At 34.5% G+C, this 26,251-nt stretch overlaps 1 protein-coding gene across 2 annotated transcripts in view; it reads right to left on the reverse strand.

The window, feature by feature from the left end:
* Positions 1 to 12,583: 12,583 nt before the first annotated feature.
* GABRG1 (gamma-aminobutyric acid type A receptor subunit gamma1) overlaps positions 12,584 to 26,251 on the reverse strand; it is an 85,989-nt gene continuing 72,321 nt past the window's right edge. The window contains exon 9 of one of the 2 annotated variants that reach the window (XM_027600581.2): positions 12,584 to 18,517. In XM_027600581.2, the coding sequence (XP_027456382.1) occupies positions 18,248 to 18,517 (270 nt within the window). In that variant the 3' untranslated portion in view covers positions 12,584 to 18,247. The remainder of the gene's footprint in view (positions 18,518 to 26,251) is intronic. The other variant, XM_027600580.2, reaches the window with a different exon arrangement.

Consider the following 26,251-nt stretch of genomic DNA (forward strand, 5'->3'; position numbering starts at 1 on the left):
CTTCAGTATTTTTATTACGATATTAGATCTGTAGATTTTCTTGGTGAAATGTGTTGAACCTCCTATGTGGCAATAGGTCGACTGTACCTAGGCAAGTTTGTAGTCTTCCTTTTCCCCTTCTCAATGCATTCAGCTCTTCTCCACCTTGCTTCCTTGCTGCGCACCAGGCTGAATGATCTCAGATAGGCTTTTATCCAAAGGATATTTGCTCTTGTGGGCCCAGTTCCTTCTCTCAGACAGAACCCTCTGTCTCCTTCCTCACATCTAAATTATCTGGGCTGGCCAAAGTGCAAGGTCACTAATCAGAAAGGAATAGTGTTGTGGTAGAAAGAATTCTGGAATTAGCCCTAAGAAGGCGTAAATCTTTGGTCTTCAGTGACTACTTTTCTAACTTTAAGAAAATAACTAGTTCTTGTTTCCTTAACAGTGCAGTGGAGTTAGTGATAATCTTTAGCTACTCTTCACATTTGAAGATCTAATGAAATAAGGTTCCCCGTAAGGGGCCTTGTAAACAATAAAACATGTAAAAAGCAAGTAGATATTACAGTTCAGATAAACATATCCATGCTAGTGGAAGAAAGACAATGAAATGGGAAAGACAATGACAAGTCTCTGAAAAACTTCCGTCATTATGAAAAGGTGTTTGAGTGTTTAACAGAGGGCTTCCAGATATAAGAGCTCCTCTCTATTGTTGAATTGAAAGGAATGGCATAGAACACTGCCTAGGAATGAGACACATTTAGTCAAGAAGGTGCTTTGGGTATCATTTACATATTAAAAAACTGATATCCTTAAAAAACCTGACAACCTAGGTGTAGAAATATACCATTTAATTACAATATATCCAAGTTTTATTTTTAAAAAAATCATGCAAGGTAGAAATGTTAATGATAATTCCTCTGGCATCTCCTCCAATAAATCTCTTGCATACCTTTTATCCCATCATGACTTTCTCTTTCCTGGAGAACCCAACCATCCTTCCATATGTTTACATGTGCCACCCCACTATGTCACACACATGACTTCAAAAAGTTCATATTAAAAAAATTAGATAAATTATTCCTGTAGTTTGGAACCAGTAATAGGAATAAAAATTATTGGACTCTGGTGAGATGAGGCTATCGTGTTACTCTTAATAACATCAACTGTATTTGAAATTGCTTGATGGTTCTTAATTTCTAAGGTTAGGTCTTATGACTCCAAGTGTTTCTATGCTAATTCTCAAGACCAATAGATACCATGCTGTGTCTGGAAGAAGTTTCTGAAACAGAAATGGATAACAGATGGTTTTTCGTAGATTGGAAGGACTTTTGATTCAGATGTTAAAGATGAGATTCAAAACACTTGGATGGTATCTAATTGTTCCAGAACTAGTAAATGGAAAACTCAAGTGGTTTTTTTAATGTGATTGGATAGTAGTAGATGAAGAGTGGTCTGTTTGACTCTAATTGCATATGTTTTCCCAGTGTATATGAAAGCACTAGGTGTAAGATATGCCAAATGATTACCATCAGAAGCATAGTCAGCATTCCACAAACATAACAGAAAATATTTTCAAACTTGAAAGTTGTCTACATACTCTTGGGTAAATGTCCATCAAAATTCAATGTTGAATATTTAATGAAGAATTTCTGTATTTTGTAGAATTGAAAATTAGAAGTGACTCATGGAAAAGTTGATGGAGGCAGAAGTGGAAAGACTCAGAAAGCTGAGTCCAGGATTTTTGTTTGTTTGGGGTAGCCTGTGACCACTGAAAGAAATCATATTTAGATTCCAATTAATTTGAATAGGCATTAAAACAATAGCAAGATTCCTCGGGCACTTTGCAATTATCACAAACAGGCTGATTAGTCCATTTTTTACAATTTACTACAAAAGTTTAAGTTTTTTATTTATCATTTTTATGGCCTTTAAAAGTCTAATTTCATTAATAGGTGCTCTCATCAATCCCGACGGCGATTTGTCTTCACTTTATTACTTTCACTTCACTTTTATTACTTATTAATGCACTTTTGAAATGAGAATGTGTTCGTATTTGTGGTATTTCAGCAATTTGGAAATAAAATATTGTTCTAAAACAATATCATTTGAGAAAATAATCCATGATGTTTATAATATTTCCCATTGAGAGCCACTGTTCCTAATGTTTCTGTGACTTAACTTATTTTGCTTTTTATAGAGGTAACCACATTTCTTTTATTTTTCTCTATATCCAACTGTGAAATAAAGAAACACACACACAAACACACATTGTAATTAGTCAGGCTAATCCAACTTCAAATCTTACTCTGCCATTTACCAACAACACGACCTGAACAGATAATTCTACTACCAAAATCTTCACTACATCATTTTATTTTTTTAATTTTGTAAAAGACTTTATTTATTTGAGAGAGAGAGAGAAGGAGGAGAGGGAGAAAGAGAATCCTGCTGAGGGAGGAGCCCAATCCAGGGCTCCATCTCAGGACCCTGACAGAGATCATGACCTGAGATGAAATCAAGAGTTGGATGCTTAACAGACTGTGCCACCCAGGTGCCCCTTCACTACCTCATTTTAAAATGACATAGGGAAGGGATGCCTGGGTGGCTCAGCAGGTTAAGCATCTGTCTTCGGTTCAGGTCATGATTCCAGAGTCCTGGGATCGAGTTCCGCTTTGGGCTCCCTGCTCAGTGAGAGCCTGCTTCTCCCTCTGTCTGCTGCTCCCCCTGCTTGTGCTCTATCTCTCTGACAAATAAATAAATACAATTAAAAAAATACCATAAGGAAACTCTAGAAATTAAATGAATTAATGTATAATATATATGTGTGTATATATACACACACACATCTATAATAAGAATATATAAAGAATGTATCATAATGTATTTAATTCATGTCTTCATGATTTCTGTGAGGTATTGGTGATCACAGCCCTCTTGGATTATCACCTCAGAAGATCTAGTCTGTCAGTCATGGAATTATGGCTGCTGAATTTTGTTTGCTGGAATATCATATGAAATGTATTACTGACACCTATGCAACAGGCCTATAGTTTTCTTCGTTCCTCCTTTTTTCCAGATTTTGAATAAGTTTTGTGGAAAAGTCAAATTGAGAAATTTAAAAAACTTATTTCTGGTCTATTCCTTGAAATGTAAAATAATTCTTTGTTACATTTCTCTGGCTCCAGTGCCTTTCCTTCTTGATTCACAGTGTTATTGCGGTAGCTAATACTTCCATTTCAATCTTGGGTAGTTCTTGTTGACTTGTTACTATTGTGTAATTGTACAAAGTACTTTAAGATGCTTCAAGTCTTTCTTTAACTGATGTTTTATCTTGCTTACATTTCCAACATTGTTTACATGAATTATCTTTTTATTCTCACTTGTTTTATCAGTGTTTTTTCTTCTTTACTTTTCAATTGCTTGCCTGTGTTAATCTATTCAGTTCACGTCATGTTTATCAGTTTACAATTTTCTGTCTTTGTCATTTTCCTCTTTTTTGATTTTTCTTGCATTTGTTATATTATTTGATTGAATTTTTATTCAATCCATTTTCTTTTTTTCTCATTGATAATGATACATTAAATACCGTCCATTTGCTCGATAGACTATATCTTGTTCCATACTTTTTAAAGGAAATTTTTCACACATTTGTTGTCTTATAATCAGGGTATAATTATAGCTTTTCTGTCTTTGAACCGTTATTTCAATACTTTTTTCAAATAATAGTTATTAATTTCCTCTTATGTGGCAGCTATTTTGGACCCTGACTTTCTGAAGTTTACAACATAGAAAATAGACAATCAATTAACCAATAGATCAATATTTGTGTAAATATTTATAAAAGTTACCGTTTATAATAAGTGCTTCAAAGTGAATAAATGGGACTCAGATCAGTCAGATATGGAGAACAGAGAATAATTGTAGGGTCCCACATTTATAGAGTTATCAGAGGATGCCTCCATTAGATTACGATTAAGCTTAGATATAAAATACAAGAAAGGGACAACAAAGCAAACTATAGGGGAAAGAATAATTTAAGCAAAAATAATAAATTATAACAAAGTTCTTAGTTATTAGCACTCCAGGGGCTTTGAAGTGACACTAGACAATCTTGTAGTTGTTGGCAAGGCCAAATGTTAACATGACTTTCTAGTAAATGAGTAACTGAATGAATTTATATTAACAAACTTCAAAGTGTGTGGAGATTAGATTGCAATGAATAAGGGTGGAAGGAGAAACATCAGAATTTTGAGCCAATTTAGGAGTTCAGGGGATAATGAAGATTGTGTTTACGAGCTCACAGTGGAACTAGAGACAAATAAATCACGAAAGTAGGAACAACAGGTATGTAGTATGTAGTATGTATGGGTTTTCCCAGAATATTGAAACAAATATTAATTTAAGTGCCTTACTTAGTATATATGCTTTTCAGTTTGCTACTCTATCTACTCATACCAGTCTTGGGTAGGCTGCTTCAGAAATTGTATATTTAAACAACCCACCTGGCCTAGGAGGCATTTAAATTAAGAAATACATATATATCCCTGCATTCATGAGGCTCACATTTATTCAGAATTGGAGAGATGATATAGAATGAATATATAGGTTATAACATTACTATCACTAAAGAATCCTAGGTTCCATCACTCACAGCTCCTTCATTTCTAAAGAAGAAAAGTTGCAGTAGTTACTGTTACTGCCTAAAATACCTCAAAACGTACTGCATGAAACACTCCTGTTGATATGCTCTTAGTTTTTATAGATTAAGAATTCAGATATGGCACAATGGGGATGATTTGTCCTGATTCCATTATGTCTGGGGCCTCAGGGAAGAAGATTAAATAGGTAGAGCCAATTCAGTACCTGAGGACTGCAATTAATCCCGGACGTCTTCACTCACTTGTTGAGTAGTTTGATACTGTCAGCTGGGACCTTAGTTGGCCTAAAGGCTAAGAACACCTACATACTATCTCTCCACGTGATTTCTCTGTGTAGGCTATTTTGGGCCTCCTCACAGTATACTAGGTAGTTTGTAGGACCGAGTACCCCAAGAGAACTAGGTAAAAGTTGTATTATTTTTTATGATCTAACATTGGAATGTTTGCATCATTACTTCCACTAGAATTACAAGCCTTTCCAGATTATAAAGAAATAACATAAGTCTTACCTCTTAACTGGAGGAAGGTCAAAATCACATTGTAAAAAGAACATGTACATTCGGCAATGTGGTTGCAACCATTTCTGAAAAAACACAATCTACCGTGCAACTGATACAGTAAATAATGGAACTCTGGAAGTATAATTTGCTTTATATAGTACTTGCGAAGAGCCAGCCACATCATTACTTCATTGCATATTTCATCTTAGTTTAAATGTTATTTTAATTTTCATCTTGATAGTTTTAAGGAAAGCAGGTCATGGTTGAAAACCACACCATTTAAAGACCATTAGGAAACACATTTTTCAGAATAGTCAAAGAAGCATTTCAACTTATTAGCTTTCCTATGATGAATCACAAAATAAATCAGCTTTATACTAGGAAGTCAGCATGGCTCAATAAACTAATCAATGAACTAAGGCTTCAGCATATGGTAAACACACTCTACTCCCCCCAAGATATTTTAAGCTCATTAAAATGGTCCAAACCAGATTCACATCCTTTTTTTTATGCAACTGTGAAATCCTTACCAAAAATGATTTTTTGCAAACCCTTTGAAAGTTCTCACAATTTATTCACATGCATTCTTGAATGTCTACCTTCCTTACTGTTCAACTAATCAGTCAGGATATATTGGAACAACAGCCCTGTGAAAAACCTGAGGAAACTCCTAATATATTTGGCCTCTTACAATTATGTATTTATTGGCAAAAGTTAAGGAAGTGATAAAAATATTGAATTATGGCTTACTTGGAGATTGATACTAATGCATTCTTCTTCTACCATATATTCTGCATCATAGAATATGAAATAGAAGGGTCATGAGATGCATATGCAACTTGGCACCCATGTCTGTCAATAATAACTTGCTGCAGGCAAGTAAGTGCTTTCCTTTTCTTGCTTCTTTTAATGCTTGCAATATGCCTGTACAGTGTCTTTAAAAATAGAGGCCTATTTTTTAACTCATAAAGACAAGAAATCCTGGGATAAGCAGTCTAAGGCTTATTTAGCAACTCAGCAGGGGTATGATCTCTGTTCTTTCTATACATCAACTTTTACACCTCCAGGTCTTGTGTCTAAATTTGAGGGAGGAAAAAGGGAAAGGCCAAAAGCTGACAAATCTAAGGACTGAATGTACCCACCAGCCTCATATAATTCTTAACAAGAAAAAGAAAAGTTTGCTGGAAGGAGACTCAGGGACTTTCTTACATCTAATTAATGGGGACTGGATCACGTGGTCACCTTTAAATTATAAAAAAAAAGTATGAGGAGACAAATATTTATTTGCTTCGTTTGCCTCTATAGAAGAGCAAAGCTGGGGGAAGAAAGGAGCTGTGAATAATCTTCTTTGGCACTCACTTCACATTGTCTACTGCACATCCTATGGAGTCATTGCGTTTATTGTCATCCTTGTTTTACAGTTGAGATGAGGGTGGTTGGTGGGGTGAAGTAGTTTCCCTAGTGTCATATAGTCAGTAACGAACAGAGATGGGCTACAAACTGGGCATCTAACATTCTCAACTGCTGTACAATGCATCTTCCTATTACCACCCTGGATCAGAACGTCATCATTTCAAGAAATCTCTTTTTCATAACTCTTTCCCCTTACATAATCATCAGAGCAGATATTAATAATTTTGGATCATCTGAAAGATGCCAAAAGTTTCTATAAAAGTTATCTTTACTAAATCAATTAAAACAAAACAGTAAGGCTTACAAGTTTAAGAAATTTGTCTATGGTCACACAAAAATAAGGGAGGGCTAGGATTTGGTTCTAATTCTACATAATTTCAAAGCCGTTTTGTTTTTTGTTTTTGTTTTTTATTACACAACAAGGGTTGTAATTTTCCTAAATATAATGACTGTTCTAGATGCCACCCACTTATATCCACTCTGCAAAGAAGATTTTAGAGGTAATTTATCTATCATCTATCTATCTATCTATCCATCATCTATCAATCTATCATCTACCTATCTACTAACAGACACATATTTAATTACGGTGAAAAACACAGAATATAAAATTTATCAGTTTAACCATTTTTAAGTGTACAGTTCAGATGTGCTAATTATATTTACATTATTTTGCAATAGATCTCTAGAACTTTTTCAGCTTGCAAAACTGAAACTCTATGCCTATTAAACAATTCCCCATTTCCACCATCCCACAGCAACTACCATTCAATTTTTTGTTTCTGTGAGTTTGACCACCTCAGATAACTCATATTAATGGAATCTACAGTATTTATCTTCTGGTGACTGGCTTATTTCACTTAGCATATTGTCTTCAAGTTTCATCCATGTTGTAGCATGTCACATAATTTATTTCTTTTTAAAAGCTGAATCAGATTCCATTGTATGCATATACTACATTTTCTTCATCCATTCATCTGTCGTTGGCCATTGGGTTGCTTCCAACTTTTAGCTATTGTGAATAATGCTACAATGCACATGGGTGTACAAAGATCCTGTTTTAATTCTTTTGGATATGGATAGTATTGCTGGATCATTATAGAAGTAATTTTAATTAATAAAATAATTTAAAACATTAAATCTGTAGATATCATTTAGAGATTGTCCTTTTTATCTACCCCTGCATCCTTGTAGTTTTATGTTAGAACAATTAACCTGTGGCCTTTGACTCTCCAGTTATATAGACCTATACAAATAATCTTGTTTCTCCAGATTGTTAGACCCTTAATGAAATCTTCTGCTTTTAATACCATTCTGGACATGCATGTCCTGCTAATTCTATCCTTCAATGTCAGTGACCACAAAAGAAATACATTTATATTAATACTTTAGGGCTTAGACTGGGTATGTGGAGCTTAGATGCTTACGGAGGCAGTTTTGTAGTGTGATATAGAGCACAGGCTCCAGGCTGGCATGCCTGGGTTTAATTCCAGCTGTACCACTCATTTTCTCTGCGTCCTTGGGCAAGTATCTCAACCACTCTGTGCCTCAGCTTCTGTTTATGTAAACTGGGGATAATAATACTATCTACTTCTTAGGCTAGTATAAGGATTAGGCTGGTTAATATGAATAAAGCTCTTAGGACAATATCAAGTGAGTATTATGTGCTGGCTATAATTACTTTTCTTATTGTCATATTATTTGTTATTGCCCACTCCTTTTTCATTCTCAGAAGCCATTCTGTCCTACAAGTTCTTAGAAAAACATGGTTCTTAGTCCCATCATAGTTATTCAACATGTCACCCGCAATTTCCTGCATTAATTATTTGTCGAAGGTGGTTAAATTAGAATTGAACTATGGTGTGTTCATGTTGAATCATAACTGTTCAATTGTGGGGCCAGCCAATACTACTGATACATTTTAAAGTCGCACCCTCATTCATGATTGAATTTTTGTAAATAATTCTGGGTACATTGTAAAAGCTCAGTGTATACTATTTTATTATGCTTTATAAGAATTATCAAACTCAGAAAGTATGTCATAGTCATTGTAATCTTAGCAAGAAAGGAAGCACTAGGAAGATTCAGATCTTGCCTTTCTTGGCCCAGCTTCTCTTCCTCCATTCAAAGTGTCAGGAAAACAAAAAAAAATTTACCATGGAGACAAAAAAAAAGAAAGAAAGAAAGAAAAGAAAATCACTAATATTAACCAGAACTTTGGCAACAAATGTCACTTTAAAAAAAAATCTAGCAAAGTAGTCCTTGGCTCTTAGAGCAAATATATACTTAGAAATTTATTGCACCAATGTGCCAAAATTTTACCTGCCAATATCAGGGAAAATGGAGTTGGAGAGATGGAGATTCTTCCTTGATGCCTGAGTTAAGCTTGCCAAGGCATCTTGGCCCAGTCATGGCTATTGACCCTGTAGTGGGAAGCAAGGAACTCAGTATTGCCTGGGGTGGTTCTAACTCTTATTTTCCAGGTAGAGAGAAAATAAATATATGACCTTAAGGTATATTAATTGTAATCATTTCTGAATCTCCCAGTATTGTCCTCAAACATTATTCTGAGTATGTTCCATTTCCCCTCCAAATTCTTCTAGCCTTCCGCTCTCTCCTCTGTGTCCCAGAAAACTGACTGTAAGGATTAGATTAAAGTCCCCCTTGACCTCTGGCTTTCAGTAGGGTTTGCCAATGATGAGCACTAGCAGAAAATCAAAGGAAGAAGGGAAGAGATGTCAGTGAGATATTTATTCTACAGGTTCCCTCCAGCAGAGTTGCCATGAGATGCCAGTGTCCTTCAGTTAAAGGTCACAGTGCCTGTCAAATGTCCTTTTTAAAAAAAAAGATTTTATTTATTTATGTGACACAGAGAGAGAGAGCACAGATAGGCAGAGTGGCAGGCAGAAGGAGAGGGAGAGCTGGCTCTCTGCTGAGCAGGGAGCCCAACGCGGGACTCAATCCCAGGACCTTGGGATCATGACCTGAGCCGAAGGCAGCCGTTTAACGGACTGAGCCACCTAGGCACCTCTCAAATGTCCTTTTGCCTACAGCTCTTTCCTTCTATCTTCCTGCCTATTCCCTTCCCCTTGGTCCTTTAGCACTCACTACTACTTCTGTAATTAGTTTCAGGATTCTAGAAGATGCTTGGGGGCTTTTCTAACTCTTATCTGTACTTTCATAAAGTGTCCTTTTATTAAACCCTTCTCAAATTACACAATTCAAATATCCCATCATTCTCTTTCTGGGATCATGACTGAAAAACACATCAAAAACACTGAGGTGAAAATACATTTTCTTACAAAAAGGGAGACAGAGTTAGGGAAGATGGGAGGGATTATGCCTGCTGGACAAATTGTTCAAATTCTTTTTTAACATACCTTAAAATCCAGAGTTTACATTGTAGACACAGAATTTATAAGAAAAAGGCAAGAGCTTGATGTGGGATGTTCACCAGGTCTCCCACACTCTCTGGTTCACAGAGTTCTTGTTTGCCAAATGGAGTGCTTACTATTGGTCCCTCATTTCCCATAGACTTTGCTAATGGTCAGCTGAGATCATTAATATAAAGATACTTGTCTAGTAAAACAGTATGCTAATATTATTTATAATAATGCAAAATGAGGTCTTTCAAAATTTTTATTATGAGTGTAATCTTTTAAAAAGACAAGTCAGAATGAAGAATTGAAATGTTAGCACAATTATTTGAAGGTTAGAAGCTAAAAATAATTAAAAATCTAAATCTTAGTTTGAATATAAGAAAGTTTTAGTAGTATACTTGAATCAATATTCAGAAATTTGATTTATGCTAAATGTTGAGGATGTCATTACTAAGTTACTTCTTATACAGAATTACCTGAAAGAAGCGTCCTATTTTATTCAGAGCGTACAATTTTTAACAAAATACTTTTGGTGACTATTTGAAATGTAAATTTTAATAATTAAAGTGCACATCCTGAAATGCAGAGGGAAAGTACATGAGTAATGTGCACAGTAAATTAAATATTTATTCCAGTGAAATTATTCAGAAAGGGCTGCTTAGATTTTAATACCGTGAAAATATTAAAAGCAAGATTTTATTTTGACACAAACAATTTTAATGAGAAAACATACTTCATGTTTTCTAAGGGGGAAAATATTAAAATTACTTTAATATTTGCATTTATAACTTTTCTTTTACTTAAAGCATCTTGTGTCAATTTTGGTGGCAATAGCAATCTTCTCTCTAGATTAATCTACTTATCTACTTCAAATAACATTGAAATAATTATGAAGAAGCATGTATTTTCATTAATAAAACAGATTTACAATAATTTTTTTTTTACAAATTCTAAACAAGAAAACAGAGCCTCAATTAATGTCTATTTGAGAGGGGCTGAAACTATAAAATACAGTGGAAAGCAATTAAGTGCATTATTTCACATAAAACTCTTTTTAACTAAGATCTTTTTCTTTTAAATTCAGATAAAAAAGGGGGGGCTTGGGTGGCTCAGTTGTTTAAGTGTCTGCCTTCGGCTCAGGTCATGATCCTGGGGTCCTGGGTTTGAGCCCCACATAGGGCTCCCTGCTCAGCAGGGAGTCTGCTTCTCCCTCTGCCCCTCCCCCAGCCCATGTTTTCTCTCTCTCTCTCTCTCTCTGTCTCTCTCTCTCAAATAAATAATCCTTTAAAAAATTAGAATAAAAAAATAAGAAAATGAATTTTTAAAAATGTGGTACATTTTTAAACGTCACAAGTAAAGTTATTCCAAAATATAAGTTGGCAAACTTTCTCAAGTGCCAGAGAAAAATATTTCGGCTTTATGGGCCACTTGATTTTTGTTGCACTTATTCAACAGTGCTCTTGTCGTGCAAAAGAAACCATAGACAATACATACATGAACGGAGTGGCTGTGTTCAAATCACCACTGCCGTAGCCATAGTTTGCCAATTCCTTTTCTAGAAAGTCAACAGTCTGTATTATATTTGATTGGATGGCAGGAGAATTTTTCAGAACACTTTTAGTACATATTTAAAACATTTCAGCTAAAATGAAGTCCACATTGGAAATAACAAATAAGCTGGTAAAGATCATGCTCTTACTAAATAATAGAATATTTTTGTGCATTAAACAGAACTGAGTAGATTATGCTTTAGGTCTAAACTTCTCTTTTGTGAAGGAAATCTGTCTTAGTGTTAGAATATGAACAATCATTTTGTCATTAGAGTAGTTCCATGTAATTGAAAGATAAGTGTCTCTAAATTTAATTTCAGGTTACAGGCATATGAGCTTGGAGAATGAATCTAACATACTGAGCCTTGGTTTTCCCATCTGTTAAAGAGAGCTCTTTGCTCTGAATACTACATTATTAATATAGAATGCTTAAAGTTCCAGACAATGGCAGGTGCTCAATAAACATTAAATCCTCCTCCATCTTCTTCAGTATTTTATGGAAACAGCACTGGACCTGAAGGAAAACTCATAAACTCTTTTCTTTTTTAAGTACTCTGCCATGGTGGCAGAGAACAGAGAACTTCAAGGGTGAAGCAGAAAATACCCTCTTTGCTGATTTTCTGGCTTTTAATTTTCCATCCCTATTTCCTCAAATGAAATAAGACACTTTCATGACATGGAGTATTTGGAATGGCCTGGGTATAATCCATGTAATATATATTGCTCTCATTGACTCACCTGGGGAAGAATATCTCACAGTTCATATTAGGATGAAATCCCAGGTTGTTAGAATAATCCAGAAATTCATAGTCTTTGTAGTGAAAATCATGCATAAAGATGAACTACCTTACCTACCTTTTTATAGTTCATTTTCAGAGCTCTCTATCAAAGAGAAAACCTTGTTTATGTTTTTCATTGGAAAAATGTAAAACAACATTGATCAGGAACTTAATTTAAACATTAAAGTCATGATTATATACTACCAAAACAATAAAGGGACATATCTGTAGGAAAACTATTTAAAAAAACACATTTTAAGAGAACGTAACACTGTTTCTCATTCCAAAGTTACTGACTTTATTTTGCACTTAGAATCGTCAAAGTACAGAATACTTTGAAAAGTTGAGTTACCTTTGCCACACACTCACAAAATGTTCCCCAAAATGATAAGGCAGAAGCAGACAACAGAAGCCATTACAATCACAAGCCATAAAACTTTATTATATGAAGTGACCGGATACACTTAATGGGTGCAAATAGCTGTTATTACAGTGTTTTATCGAGATCCAAACTATTTCCATAATTTAGGTCAGTCATGTCTTTAAATTCTGTTAATTAGCCCTTTGTGCTTAACTGCCTTACAGTTTTCACAGGCTTATCCTATCCATTCACAGATTCAAACTATTCATGGTCCAGGTACTTTTCATGGTCCAACAATAAAAATTTATTTATTTATTTTGAGATAAACACTTCAGAAATTGAGAATACAAATCAACTTCTTGGATTTGTCTCATCCCACAGCAACCTATTTCCTACTGCCAGTTTTCCTCCCTTCTTTGTCCAAATACATTATTTTTTCTTTCTCAGTTAGAAAGAAAGAAGAGAAAATTATTTGGAAAGAAAGCCCTTTTAATGAGAAATAGATTTAAATAATAATAGTAATCTGGACAGACCTGCCTTATGATTTGTACTTCAGGAGATTTTTCTTTTTCCTCATTCCTAATGTGGGAAAAACATATATCAATTGGAAAAAGATAAGCATTCGATTGAAATGTTCAAAGTAACAGCAAACAAGATTGTAATGCCTCCATAACTTCCTTGTAGTGTTTTAGTGTCTATTTACACACATGTCCGTACTGTTCGCTACAGGACCCCCGCTCTCCTCACGCACACCATGTCACTCCGTTAATGCTGCCTGTTCATCACCGTTCCGTCTCCATTTTCCTTTCTCATTCAGGGGCTAGCTTTCCCTTTCCTCCACTGAACTTGTATCACCGCAGTACTAACCTTCTTCCTCCCTCACCTCCTGTTTTATAATTGCTTCCTAACTGGCTTTGGCCTTTCTTACTCCAAACATCACACACCAACGAGAGGAAAGTTCTGCAGTATTAACAATGATTCTTTTCTACTTAAGTATCTTTGTGAACTCTCCATGAATTTAGACTATCACCCAGCCCCCTGTGGTTTGTATTTTTGCCTCTTTACCATAGGGCCTAACCTATCTTTGTTTGTCTCATCTTTAATTGTCTCTATATGCGTCTTAACTTGCAATTAAAATGGAACTTTTATTTGTGCCCATGCTTCTGTTTCTTTAGTCAAGCTGTTTACTCAACTGGAAGTGTGATCTCTAGTTAACCTCACCTAGTGACATATTGAATTCTCAAGCTCCCATCTGTGGAAACTTTCCCAGAGTTATCCTCCCTCCTTAAATTGCATAACTAATCCTCTCACTATATGTTTCTTGAGATTTCATTTTTATGTATCCCCTGTTGTACCTTATGCATAGGAAGTGCTGCATAAATATTTTGCATTAGGTTATGTCTCTTCCAAAATGCAAAGACAAAAAAAGGCAGAACTGACCTTATATTTACTAGAGTTTGGAAACTCCATTTGGAATCTTAAAAAAAAAAAGATTTATTTACCCATTTTTAGAGAAAGAGGAGAATGGGGGGCAGAGAGAGAGAGAGAGAATTCCAAGCAGACTCCACGCTGAGCGTGGAGCCCCACGCAGGGCCCAATCCTACGACCCCAAGATCAGAACCTGGGCTGAGGCCAAGAGTAGGATGCTTAACCCACTATGCCACCCAGGCACCGCCATGTGGAGTGTTTTTGACAGTGATTTAGTAATGGTTTCTGTGACTTTACAGTGACTTGTCAAGGGCTTCATATAACAGTGAGAAACAATGATGACCAACGGAAACATGAGACCCAGTATGTCTGTACTTCATATGGCAAGACATTGAGCAGTTAAGTAAATTTGATGATGTAAAGAATAATAGCTTGGTCAGAAATTATTTTCAAAAATGTTTTTGGTGGGACAAATGCTAACTCACTAAATGTCCACTGAATCACTTCAATTCCAGTGCTAAGTAAGATCAATGAAATGATCAAGAATGTGGTATCTTGCTACAGGAAATTTTCCAAGTGAAAATGGGCCCTGGCATAGAAGTTTGATAGTTTTATATATGTACTTATCCATTTATTAGGTGCTTATTCAATTATTGGTTATTAATTTAAATTTTACTTGAGCAAATGATCCTATCTAAATCACCCTTTTGCGTAATCAAAGTACAAGATGCATTTGGTTACAACATATTGACTTGGGGGGTGCCTTAAGCATCTGCCTTCAGCTCAGGTCCTGACCTGAAGTCCTAGGATTAAGCCCCGTTTCGGGGACCCCACTCAGTGGCTAGTCGGCTTCTCTCTCTCCCTTCACCCCTCCCCCTGGTTGTGTGCATGCTCTCTCTTGTTTGCTCTCTCTCTCAAATAAATACATAAAATCTTTTAAAAACAAAACAAAACACAACATATTGACTTGGAATACAATTTCCCATTTTACAGTTACGGGCCCCTTGATCTGAGAGTACTATCAATCATTCTTTTTGATGCTAGATCATTGACAAGCATGCAGCCCTCAACTTTGGCCTTGCTATTAAGCAAAACTGCAGCATATTCTATGACACTGTATTAATGTCAGATATGGGAACACTAAAGGAGAAAGCTGGTGATTTTATAACTACACACATTTACTGTGCTTTACCCTATAGTTAATCAGTTTTAATAAGTCCTTAATGAAATCTATGTCTTTAACTTAAAAAAACATCCAATAAATTGTCTGATTTCTATTTACATTAAAACTTTATACTTAGTTGGATTTACTGAGGAATTTTGCCCTTTCCCTACCAGATTCTCAGGGAAGCTGTCTTTTTTTTCTTTTCTCTTCTCTTGCTTTCCTTCTTTCTTTCTGTCTGTCTTTTTTTCCCCTCAGAAACTACTTGGCATTTTAGGAATTAATTTCAAGTGAGCCTAAGTTTTCTATGTAATTCAAGAATAAATAAAATATTACGAAATTGTAAATGTAAGAGAAAAAGATTGTGCCAGTCACAGTTTCCCTTCTCAGAACTTGTAGATCCTGGTCACATATTTAAAGGATGGGTCTATGTGAATTAATATTTTCCCAAATGATTCTGCTCCATTTAGCCTTCCTATACTCTACATCCACTTCTTTGGTCTGTATTAGTGCTACAACCACTTAAAGCAGCTAGGAAGCACAAATTCCAGTAGTCCAATGAATTCAGATATAACTCTGAAAGGAGGATTTTTTAGAAACCTGTTTCTCAAGATGATAAAACTTCTTGAAAGAAGAAAGGGACAGGAATTAGACTGCATTTGCTTTAAAAATAAGTTCGATTTGATTTCTTATAAACAGAGTCCAGTTGCAACTTCACTTTTTTATTCTCATTATTAGAAATACCAAGATTTGTACCCTTCTCTTTCTGATCTACATGTTTAAATAAAGCTGCTCAAAATTCCACTTGCTTTGAAAACAAAGTGCTTGTTTCAATGATTTATACAATGAATGTGTATAGTAAAGCATCTTTCATATTTTTATTAGTTTTATTTCCACTTGTTAATATTGCTAACATTTAAAGCCAAGTTAATGGAACACCAATGAGAAAATCAAAGCTATTTATATTAAGCATTTTAAAGTATTTTAAAATACAGCCATGCTCAGATAAAGTTGAAGAATCCCAGAATTCAAATTGCCTTCATGAAAATGAACAGGTTACAGCTTAGAACATAGAAATAGCCATAATACATTTTAGTAAAGTGTTTTATCCTTCATGGATACTTCATTTTCCATTTATCCATAAGTGAATATTCACATTAAAAATATCCATCAATACTCAGCTATAAAGATGAATGCGTGAGTTATTTGTAAGTGAATATATACATGGCCAAAGTTTAATTTGGCTCTCCATTCGAAAAAAGTAGTGTCGGTGGATATTGGGCATTATCACTCAAGTCATGCTTACATTGTTTCAGAGGTTTATAATCAAAGGAAAAAAAACTCTGATTTAGTTGAGGAATGCACAATGAAATGTATTCAGATTAAAAAACAACTATATATTCTATAAAGATAAGCATAACCATGCCAGAACCTCATTCATGTATTCTCTAACCATGTGGGCAGAATTACTGCATCAAAAACTAGTATCAAATGCAGAGGCCCTAGCTCCCTCCACATGCCCTAGGATAAGCTTTGATCACAAAACTCCTGATCCTCATGCTTGCTCTTGGCAATGAAAACAATTTTTAAAGCTTATCTCCAAAATCACTTTGGTAATTTCCCAAAAAATTAGGTAGTGGTGAATGCATGGTGAAGTCCTTATAATCGACGGATATGCCAAACTATTTACAGGAATGTAATGACCAAAGCCTAAATTTAACTCTTCTCGTAATGAGAGAGGCATTTGGGAAACTATCAACCAACATGCCCTACACTGTAGTGTGGTTTTCTCTGCTCCTATCTTTAAGAATCTACAGAGCTCCAACACTCGTGTTCCTTCGAGGTGCCTCTAATAGAACTCCACTTTTAACATGAACTTTGAGCCTGCTCTCATTTTTTAAAAAAGAGAACATCATAACAATTTACAACAAAGATATAAAACTGACAGTGTCCAAACATAGAAGCTGGCAAAGATAATATGCGATACGCACCTAAAACTATATTTCTAGGATGTTTTTAGTCTGGCAGTTATTAATAGTATATATTTAAGACCATATCTTCAATATGAACCATTACTCAATTTGCTAGATAATAATTCTTTTCCCACAACGAGTGAATACAAGCACTGTTCTTCAATGTTTTTCGTCCATTTAGGGAACGTTAACACTTTTGTAGAGCATAAAGAAAAAAATCAGTTCTTTCTGTATTTAATTTCAGTGTTGGTAGATCTAAACATTTCAGTGTTAACTTCATACTTCATAAATGCTGCGAGGCAGAGAATAAAATGGTTAAATGTAACTTTTTTTCACCTGTATTTAAAAGAAATTACTTTGGCGGTTTCCATCCTAGTTTGTAAATCACCAAAACTAAAGTAACTACAGTTCTATTTAATATTGTGTCAGGAAATGGACTTGATTAAAATACAGATAAAAATTGTCCTTCTAATAAGGTAAAAATTGGCCTTTTCTTCTAATTTAGTTTGTTCTTGGGAGTGAAAGATCTGGATATAGATGCCAGGAAATCAAGGCTTTATGGTTTTCACTAGCTCTATTCCAAACAGGGCATACAAATAAGAAGTAAGGGAAAAAATCAAATAACAATATTTTCCAGGCAAAAAATTACTACATAAACATTAGGCATGAGATTAGGCTCCCATTACAAACAATGATAGATTATATTTAAATAAAATATTATTAAAGTTATTAAAATATTCCATCTTTAAAATATGAATCACGGAACTTACAAATTCAAAATCTTAATGGGACACAAGTAAAATAAATAAGATTAAAGTAAAAATATATAATAGTATTTTACTATACGGAATTTTGCAACTAATCCCTTTTACATACAGTGAAGTAATTAACATGAAAGCCGCTACTGTATTTACCTATGAATCCGTAGAACAGTTACAATATTTTTACATTTTAACCATTGGTTTCTCTGCATTTTAAATTTAAACTTCGTATTACTGAAGTGCAATAGATTGTATTGGATTCAGTTAAACTTCTTATGATTTTTGCCTGGTAAATAGAACTTATAAGTAAAGATAGCCAACCCAGTAAACCAGATTGAACAGGGCAAAAGCTGTTGGGAAAAATATTCGAGAATAGGAGTCAATTTTAGCAATGCGTATGTGTATCCTTCCTTCCCTCCATGACCCTGTTCTGCAGTCTTCAAAGCAACAGAAGAAGCTGGTACAATCTTTGCCCTCCAAACACTGATACCCATAATCCTCTTCTCCATGTGGCAGAGAAATGCTATTCATTGGAATCAGAGTGGATCCAGGATGGAGTCCAGGGGACATCTGAGTAAAATCATAAATGAGTTTTTGAGAAAAAATATCATAAAGAAAGATCAATTTGTCTCCTCAAGGCGAACTCTAAAAGACTTGGTATGTAATAAAAATAACCTTAGTTTACAGAAATCAAAGAGGTGTTCGATCCCAATGCATTTTTAGATTATAATTTACTTTGTAAGACATAACATTATTTTCCATTTCAAAGACCATGCGGGAAAATACTTTCAAATATGCAATATATTTTATAGCTTTAGAAAATCAACCCACCAAAATATTGTTAACCATGAATCTAATTCTAAAACAAAAATAAACTCTATATTTCTCTATTTTAAATTAAAACATTCACATGCTATAAGTATCTGCTTGCTATTATTATATTATGTAATTTATTTTATTTTAGTTATAATGAGAACAAAGAGCAAAGATGACATTTTGAAAATGCAGAAAAGCTTTGAGGAGCTGTGAATGAATAAAAAAAGACATAGGTTGGCTTTGTAGCAGTGGATAAGGCATCATATTTTGGAGACAGAATATGCAGGAGTTAAAAACTCAGGTTTGATGGGGCACCTGGGTGGCTCAGTGGCTAAGCATCTGCCTTCAGCTCAGGTCATGATCCTGGGATCGATTCCCACATCGGGCTCCCTGCTCGGCGGGAAGCCTGCTTCTCCCTCTCCCGCTCCCCCTGCTTGTGTTCCCTCTCTTGCTGTCTTTCTCTGTCAAATAACTAAATAAAAATCTTAAAAAAAAAAAACCTCAGGTTTGAGAACATCTGTGCCCAAAATTCAACTCCTTCTACCAATATAGTTATCCTCACAGCTGGAATTATATTAGCACCTAATCTTTGTGATGGCTATGATGAGTAAGTTTCATGGCTTATTTAAATGAGTGCCCCATCTTGTCCAGTTATAATAGTTATTATTATCAGGATTATTTGAAACACATATCAAATTAACTTTTTAGGATACCAGACTCTAATACTTTTATAATAAAAAGATTTAAAAAAATATTTAAAAATCAAGCAAGTCTAGGATACCATGAAACACTAAAGCAATCACTTCGGAGTCAGACAGGCTTGGACAGAAATTCCAGCTCTGCCCAGGAGAGTTATGTCACTCTGAACAGAAAATGTTAGTGCTCTTCTTTCTACCTCTGTGTCCTCTCCTATACAAAAGTCACAATAATACATAGATCCATTTGATAATTAAATGAGATGATGTACATAAAGCACACAGCAAAACATTTGAAACAGAGCAAGTATTCAGCATAGGTGATATTATTGTTGTCATTGTCATTGCTAGTGGTGATGTTTGAAGAAGAAATACCACCATTTGGTATAAAATACATGCTAAAACAAGCAACAATAACAACAATATGGACCTCATGAAAAATGCTACTGGATAAAATACTTAATGAACTCTTGAATAAAATGGCAATTAAAACATTAATGAAAACTAGTTTTAGTAACTCTCCCTTCAGAATTTCTGCGTATTTTAGGGGTTATATTAAAATGTGAATCTTACAACTTGTTGTAATTGGTGGCTTTATTATCTAAACACTAAATATAATGCTGAGATTATAAAAATTATTTTAACCTGATCTTAAATTCTTCCTGATGAAAATGTTTGCAACAGTTTTTTCATCCTGCATTTTGAAATAGAGAAATTTCAAAGCTATGAAAATCAAACATTGTATGGAAAAGGTTTTAAAAGACACAAAAGAGAATTTTTAAATATTTGGACCTATATTCAAATCTATTTTGTTTCTAATTCAAACTACTAAATATTAAAATTCAGTAGATGTAAAAGTAGCAAATAATCATATTTAGTGATATTTTAAAAGAGAAATGCATCACACAAGTCATAATACTAGAAACAAAGTGTGCAGCCTGACGATAAGGAGCAATGCCCTAAACACAAATAAATTCATGACTCTACTTGCCTGGATGTATCATAAAAAGCAGAAGCAGTATATTATTAAATGTTCATGACATATCTTTTGAGCTTGACACTTGGGAATACCTGACTAGAGTCCGAAATTTTAGCGAAACAGTAAACTTATGTACAAAATGAGGCAAATTGGTATTCATTTCCTTGTTACTTAATACTTAAATAGCATATGTTCAAATACTAATCAGAATGAAAAGTGATTAAAGTACAAGTTTGTTAGTTGGCAATTTCAAGGTTACATGGCACAAAATTCCATATATCACTCAGCACTGCCCTAAATAGGAAAACGATGTGTTTGTTGGAAGATATCAATTGTGCATGAGGGGGATGATTAAACATGAAAATGTCCAAAAGTGGAGAAAAACTGCAAGTCGTTCATTTTAAAACTGGACTAATCTCTGGTGGTCAAAATCATGGAGAGCTTCTACAGGAGTGACACTTTCAATTGACATCCAGTTCCTGCTGCCCCCTCAAAACACAAGTTCATAAAGTAAAAGAAGCTACACTTTAATGAATGGATGGATGTGAACAGAAATAGACTTTATAGATGCTGAGAAAAATATCCCAAGAGCTGACACAGTAGCAATAAAATAAAATATTTTGACACATAGATTGTGACCTGGAAACCACTAAAAGAGTAATCAGAAGAATATACACATTCCAAACCTTATTTATCTGAAGTGCAGCTGTGTTACCCATCTTATAATTTCTCAAATAAAACTCCTATTGCCCCCCAAAATAGTAAGTATTGAAAAAATAAAAAATAAATTAGTTTAAGTAATATAAAAAGAAACTACACACTGAGTAAGATTTTCTTTTACTCTAAATAATATAATTTTGAGAATATACCATTTTGTTATTTGAAAAAGTCACTAAGAATATAGCTGACTTTAACATTATGAGACATTGATCCCATTCTCATTATTAAAGATATGTTTGTCTGCTTATATATTAAATACTACATTACTTATATATTAAAGATTTATTTATTATTGGGGGGGGGCTCAGAGCAGAGGGAGACAGAGAAAGAGAGAGAGTCTCAAGCAGATTCCCTCAACAGCGCAGAGCCCAACATGAGGCTCAGTCTCACGACTCAAGATCATGACCTGAGCAGAAACTAAGTCAGAGGCTCAATCAAGTAAGCCACTCAGGTGCCCCCCTTTATTTTTTAAAGATTTATTTATTTACTATTTGAGAGAGAGAATAAGTATTACATTATTTATATATTAGTGATACAGTAAAGTATACAAAATATATTTCAAGCACCAAGATACACTAATGCCAAAGAAATATTAAGTAGTAAATAAAATATTTATGAAATTATATTTATGTATGTGTTTGTATATTATAATTATTTGTGTCATATACTAAAATCATCAATGTTATTAAATATTAGAAATATGAACATAAAACGTTATTAGTCATGTTACTGATATTATGAAATACTGACTAATATTACTGTTATTAATTTCCCATTTAAAAACTTTGCATGCGAGAATGCAAGCCTGAGCACAGGTTTTCTCCACTCCACTTTTATAAAATCCCATTGAAGTATCAATCGGGATTTCAAAAACTACAAAATCCACATCAGTGTTAAAAACAGACATGAAGTGGATCTTCGTGATGCGGAGCAGCCAATCAGCATGTCGGAATTCATACTACGTTTTTGAAAGGCGAGCAACAGGTGAAAATAGACCAACAGATAAGGTAGACCAAAGGAAGCCCCATTTCAGAAGAGGCTCAGAAAATGGAAACCTGGGTGTGGGAGCTATTGTTCCCACCCAAGACACTTCAGAAACACTCTAATGCAGGACAATTGAAACAATAAGCAGGATGGGACACATGGCGTTAGTTAAATGTCCATCTCCAGAATAGCTACAGCTGTTTGAACCACTGTTCATCTGTGTATATAGAAAAGTAGAGATGCTGACAGGTGGGTGTCTGCTCATGTGTAGAATTCTGTAACTTCTAAAAAAAAAATAATAATAAACAGACAAATTCATGCCACTCTAGGCAGGACTAGGGCTCATGAAGTTGTTATTGGAATGTTCTAGTGATACCCTCATCATCTTTTAGAGTGCATGTGTGTATGTCTGGAAGCAGTAAGATGTCATGCTCCCCTTCCACACACATGATAATGAAATGTGACAGTTGCACACTCAACAGTTACATACAGGTCAAGCTTGCTGGGCCTACTGGAGAAAAATCACCAAGAACTTTCAAGGTAAACTAACAGTATAAAGGAAAAACATGAAGACAAACTGATTCTGAATTACTGATTCTAATGATTTAGGAAACATAAAGGAATATTAAACTTTTGAATTAGTTCACTCAGAAATACTTGAAGGGATGTTGTGTCCACTTAAGGAAAACAGGCGGGAGAACACTTAGAAAATGGGAGCTCTCAGAAATTCAAGAAGTTATTGTAAATTTAGAAAAAAACCTAAAGCATTGTAAAATAAAATCTTGAGGAAGGAAGTTGCCCACAATATACAGTCAAAAATACCTCAATAAAAAATATGATACAAATGATGTAATATATGGTGATTAACATAACAATAAAAAATTAAAAAAAAGAAAAAAAGAAAAAAAAATATGATAAAAAGAAAATCTGGAAGATGTGGATAATTAACCAAAGAGGTCTAAAATCCATCTAATGAGAACTTTAGAGGAAAAAAAGAAGTAAATTGAAATAAAGAATCAAGAAAATTCTCAGAAATGAAAGATAGGAATATTAAACAATGAGGAAATGATTAAAGTCAAAAAAAAAAAACCAACAGAAAGTGTACTGATTCTTAAGAAATTTTAACCCCATGGAGAAAGAGATGAAGATGAACACTTTCAGGTAGGAAAAGAAAAAGCTTTACTGACAAAGAAATAATAATCAGATTGGCATTATAATTATCGATAATAATGAATTAAGAAGTAGCTATTTAAGTGTATTATTTAAAATTTGGAAAATTAAGCAATAATTATTAAAGGTAAGATAAAATATTGAAGAAAATAATAAGGAGACAGTGGGAAAGCTATATTTTTCTCTTACACCAAAGAGTGATGACTATTTTGAAATCTGGTACCTCAAGAATCAGAAGTATACTGGAAATAATCATCACAGGAAAGTAAGGGCAAAAATGGTTAAAATGTGGTTAATTCTGAAGACTGGGACCAAGGGTTCAAGGCAAAGAATTTTATTCTTCACTTATACATTTTGCATTGCTTGATTTGTTCATGTGTTTCAACCGTGCATGTATTATTATTATTATTTTTAAATTTAATTTTTTAAATGAGATTTTTTACTTGTGATTCATCTGGTCCATTTCAGCTGTAACAATCTATGGGTTTAGTAGGAAGAAAAATATCAAGGAGTGTTATTTGGAAATCAAGGTGAAAAAAACAAGGAGTTGGTGGTGGTGGTATTTATATACCTCTAGAAGAGCATTATATACCATTGCCACAATTGATATTAAATGACTATTCTATCCATTGAAAACATCCCACATCCACTGACTCTTTACAATTATTTAAATAACCCTGTTTTTCACATCTCATCAATATCAAATGATCCCTTCTGGAAGCTTTGCCAAATATCATTGTAGGAAAGAAGATGTATAATTTGTGAAACTGTGTGACTTTTCATTATTTTAGCATTCTGAAAGGCAGACAAATGTTTATGCACATAGATATGCACTAACTGAAAACAAGATCTTTTCTTTGCAGAGAAGGGGCTGCAGGTTGGGGATTGTGGGCAAAAGAAAAACTTTCCCACATATTATCTTCACTCTAATACCCTGGTTCCTGCTTCAGGAATATATTGCTTCTTGAACTATTGCAATTGTTTCCAAATTTATCTCCCTGCCTCTTTTGTCATTCAAGTGTATATTCTATTCTGCTCGTATCCCTCAGAAACATAGATATGAATATGCCATCTTGCTTTTAAAAACATGCTTGGCTTAATAGGGCTCACAGTACAGAATGTAAAATTTTTACCACGGTACTGGAGACTTTCCACAACTTGGCCATAAACACTTTTCTATCCTCAGCCTAGGTTATTTTCTTTCTGAAGATTCCTATTTTCTAGACCAGCACTGTCCAATACAACTTTCTGTGATGATAAAAATGTTCTAGATCTGCACAGTCCAATATGGTAGCCACTAGTCACACGCAGCGATTGAGCACTTGAAATGTGGACTAACGATACTAAGATACTGAATTTTAAATTTTGGTTAATTTCAATTAATTTAAATCAACCTAGCCATATATGGCTAACGGTTACTGCATTGGACAATACAGCTTGGAACACATAACAGTCTATATTTTATTCTCACATATAAGACTCGGCTCATGCGGTTCTTTCTGTCTTAAATGCTCTTCCTAATTTTTTCTCCTGAAATTTGCAACTTATTCTTCAAAGAACTACTTCAATGATCTCTGTAATTTTCTCTGTCAAATCCCCTTTGGAAGAATTGGCTTACAGCTTTTTGAATGAATTATTTACACTTGAAATGAAAGGGAGCCATCCTATTTCACTGTGGCTCACATTGACATAGCCTCTTCTCACTGTTATATGCTTGAGTCAATGTTTCACAGACTGCATGCATCATATGGTATCCGGAGGTTTCCTCAGTGCAAGGGATAGAACACATAGCTCAGGCTTTATGGTACCTATCTCTATTTCAATATGAACATCTCCTTTAAAGATGTTTTTTATTGGAGGACCTGGGTGGCTCTGTTGGTTAAGCATCTGACTCTTGGTTCATGAACTCAGGATCCTGAGACTGAGCCCTGTGTCAGGCTCTATGCTCAGCAGGGAGTCTGCTTCCCTTCTCTGTGTCCGTCTGTCCTTTCCCCCCATGCTTTCTCTCTCTCTCTCTCTCTCTCTTTCTCTTTCTATCTCTCAGATAAATGTCTTTAAATTTTTTTTAAGGATTTTATTTATTTGAGAGAGAAAGAGCACAAGCAGGGGGAGCGGCAGGCAGAGGGAGAAGCAGGCTCCCCGCAGAGCAGGTAGCCTGATGCAGGGCTCGATCCCAGGACCCTGGGATCATGACCTGAGCTGAAGGCAGACGCTTAACTGACTGAGCCACCCAGGCGCCCCTAAAATATTTTTTAACTTATATTCATTGTAGAAAATATTTACTTCTGAAAAAGTATTTGAAATCTGTCATCTAATTGAGCTAATTCCCCTATAGGATCTTTGTTTACTTTTAATTTTTAATTTGTATTGTACTTTATGTATAGTATATTTTTCCATAACTAGATTTAAAGATTAATGAAGACAAAAATCATATGCTATTGTTTTTTTCTCTCCAAAGTGTCTTGTCCATGGTTGGTGAAATAAATTTCCATCATTGTACATTTTAACCAAATTGAAAGGTCACAAATAAGTCAGTCTGTCCTCAAATGGGTAAAACAGGACCCTGACATAGGTATGTATGACATGGTTTTCTGAGATTCCTAATCATCTATGGGAGGAATATTCTAGTTTCAACATGACTACTCTTGTGGCTTACCACAGTTACATTCCTATGACCTTTATCTGTTTCATAGAGTCTTGATTCCATGTTCCAACATTCTTAACTTAGAGTTTTTTAAAAAATAGATAATTACATAAACATATCTGAATCATATTCTTAATGAGTATAAATAAAAACACAATAATATGTATTAGATGGGATGGAAATGTGGACCAAATTAAAATGTCATTGGTATTCATAATAAAAATATAAAGAGGAAAGAAAGATATGGAAAGAATGATCAAAGGAAGGAAGGAAGGAAGGAAGGAAGGAAGGAAGGA

Source organism: Zalophus californianus, chromosome 2 (genome assembly GCF_009762305.2).
Source record: "Zalophus californianus isolate mZalCal1 chromosome 2, mZalCal1.pri.v2, whole genome shotgun sequence".
Taxonomy (NCBI): domain Eukaryota; kingdom Metazoa; phylum Chordata; class Mammalia; order Carnivora; family Otariidae; genus Zalophus; species Zalophus californianus.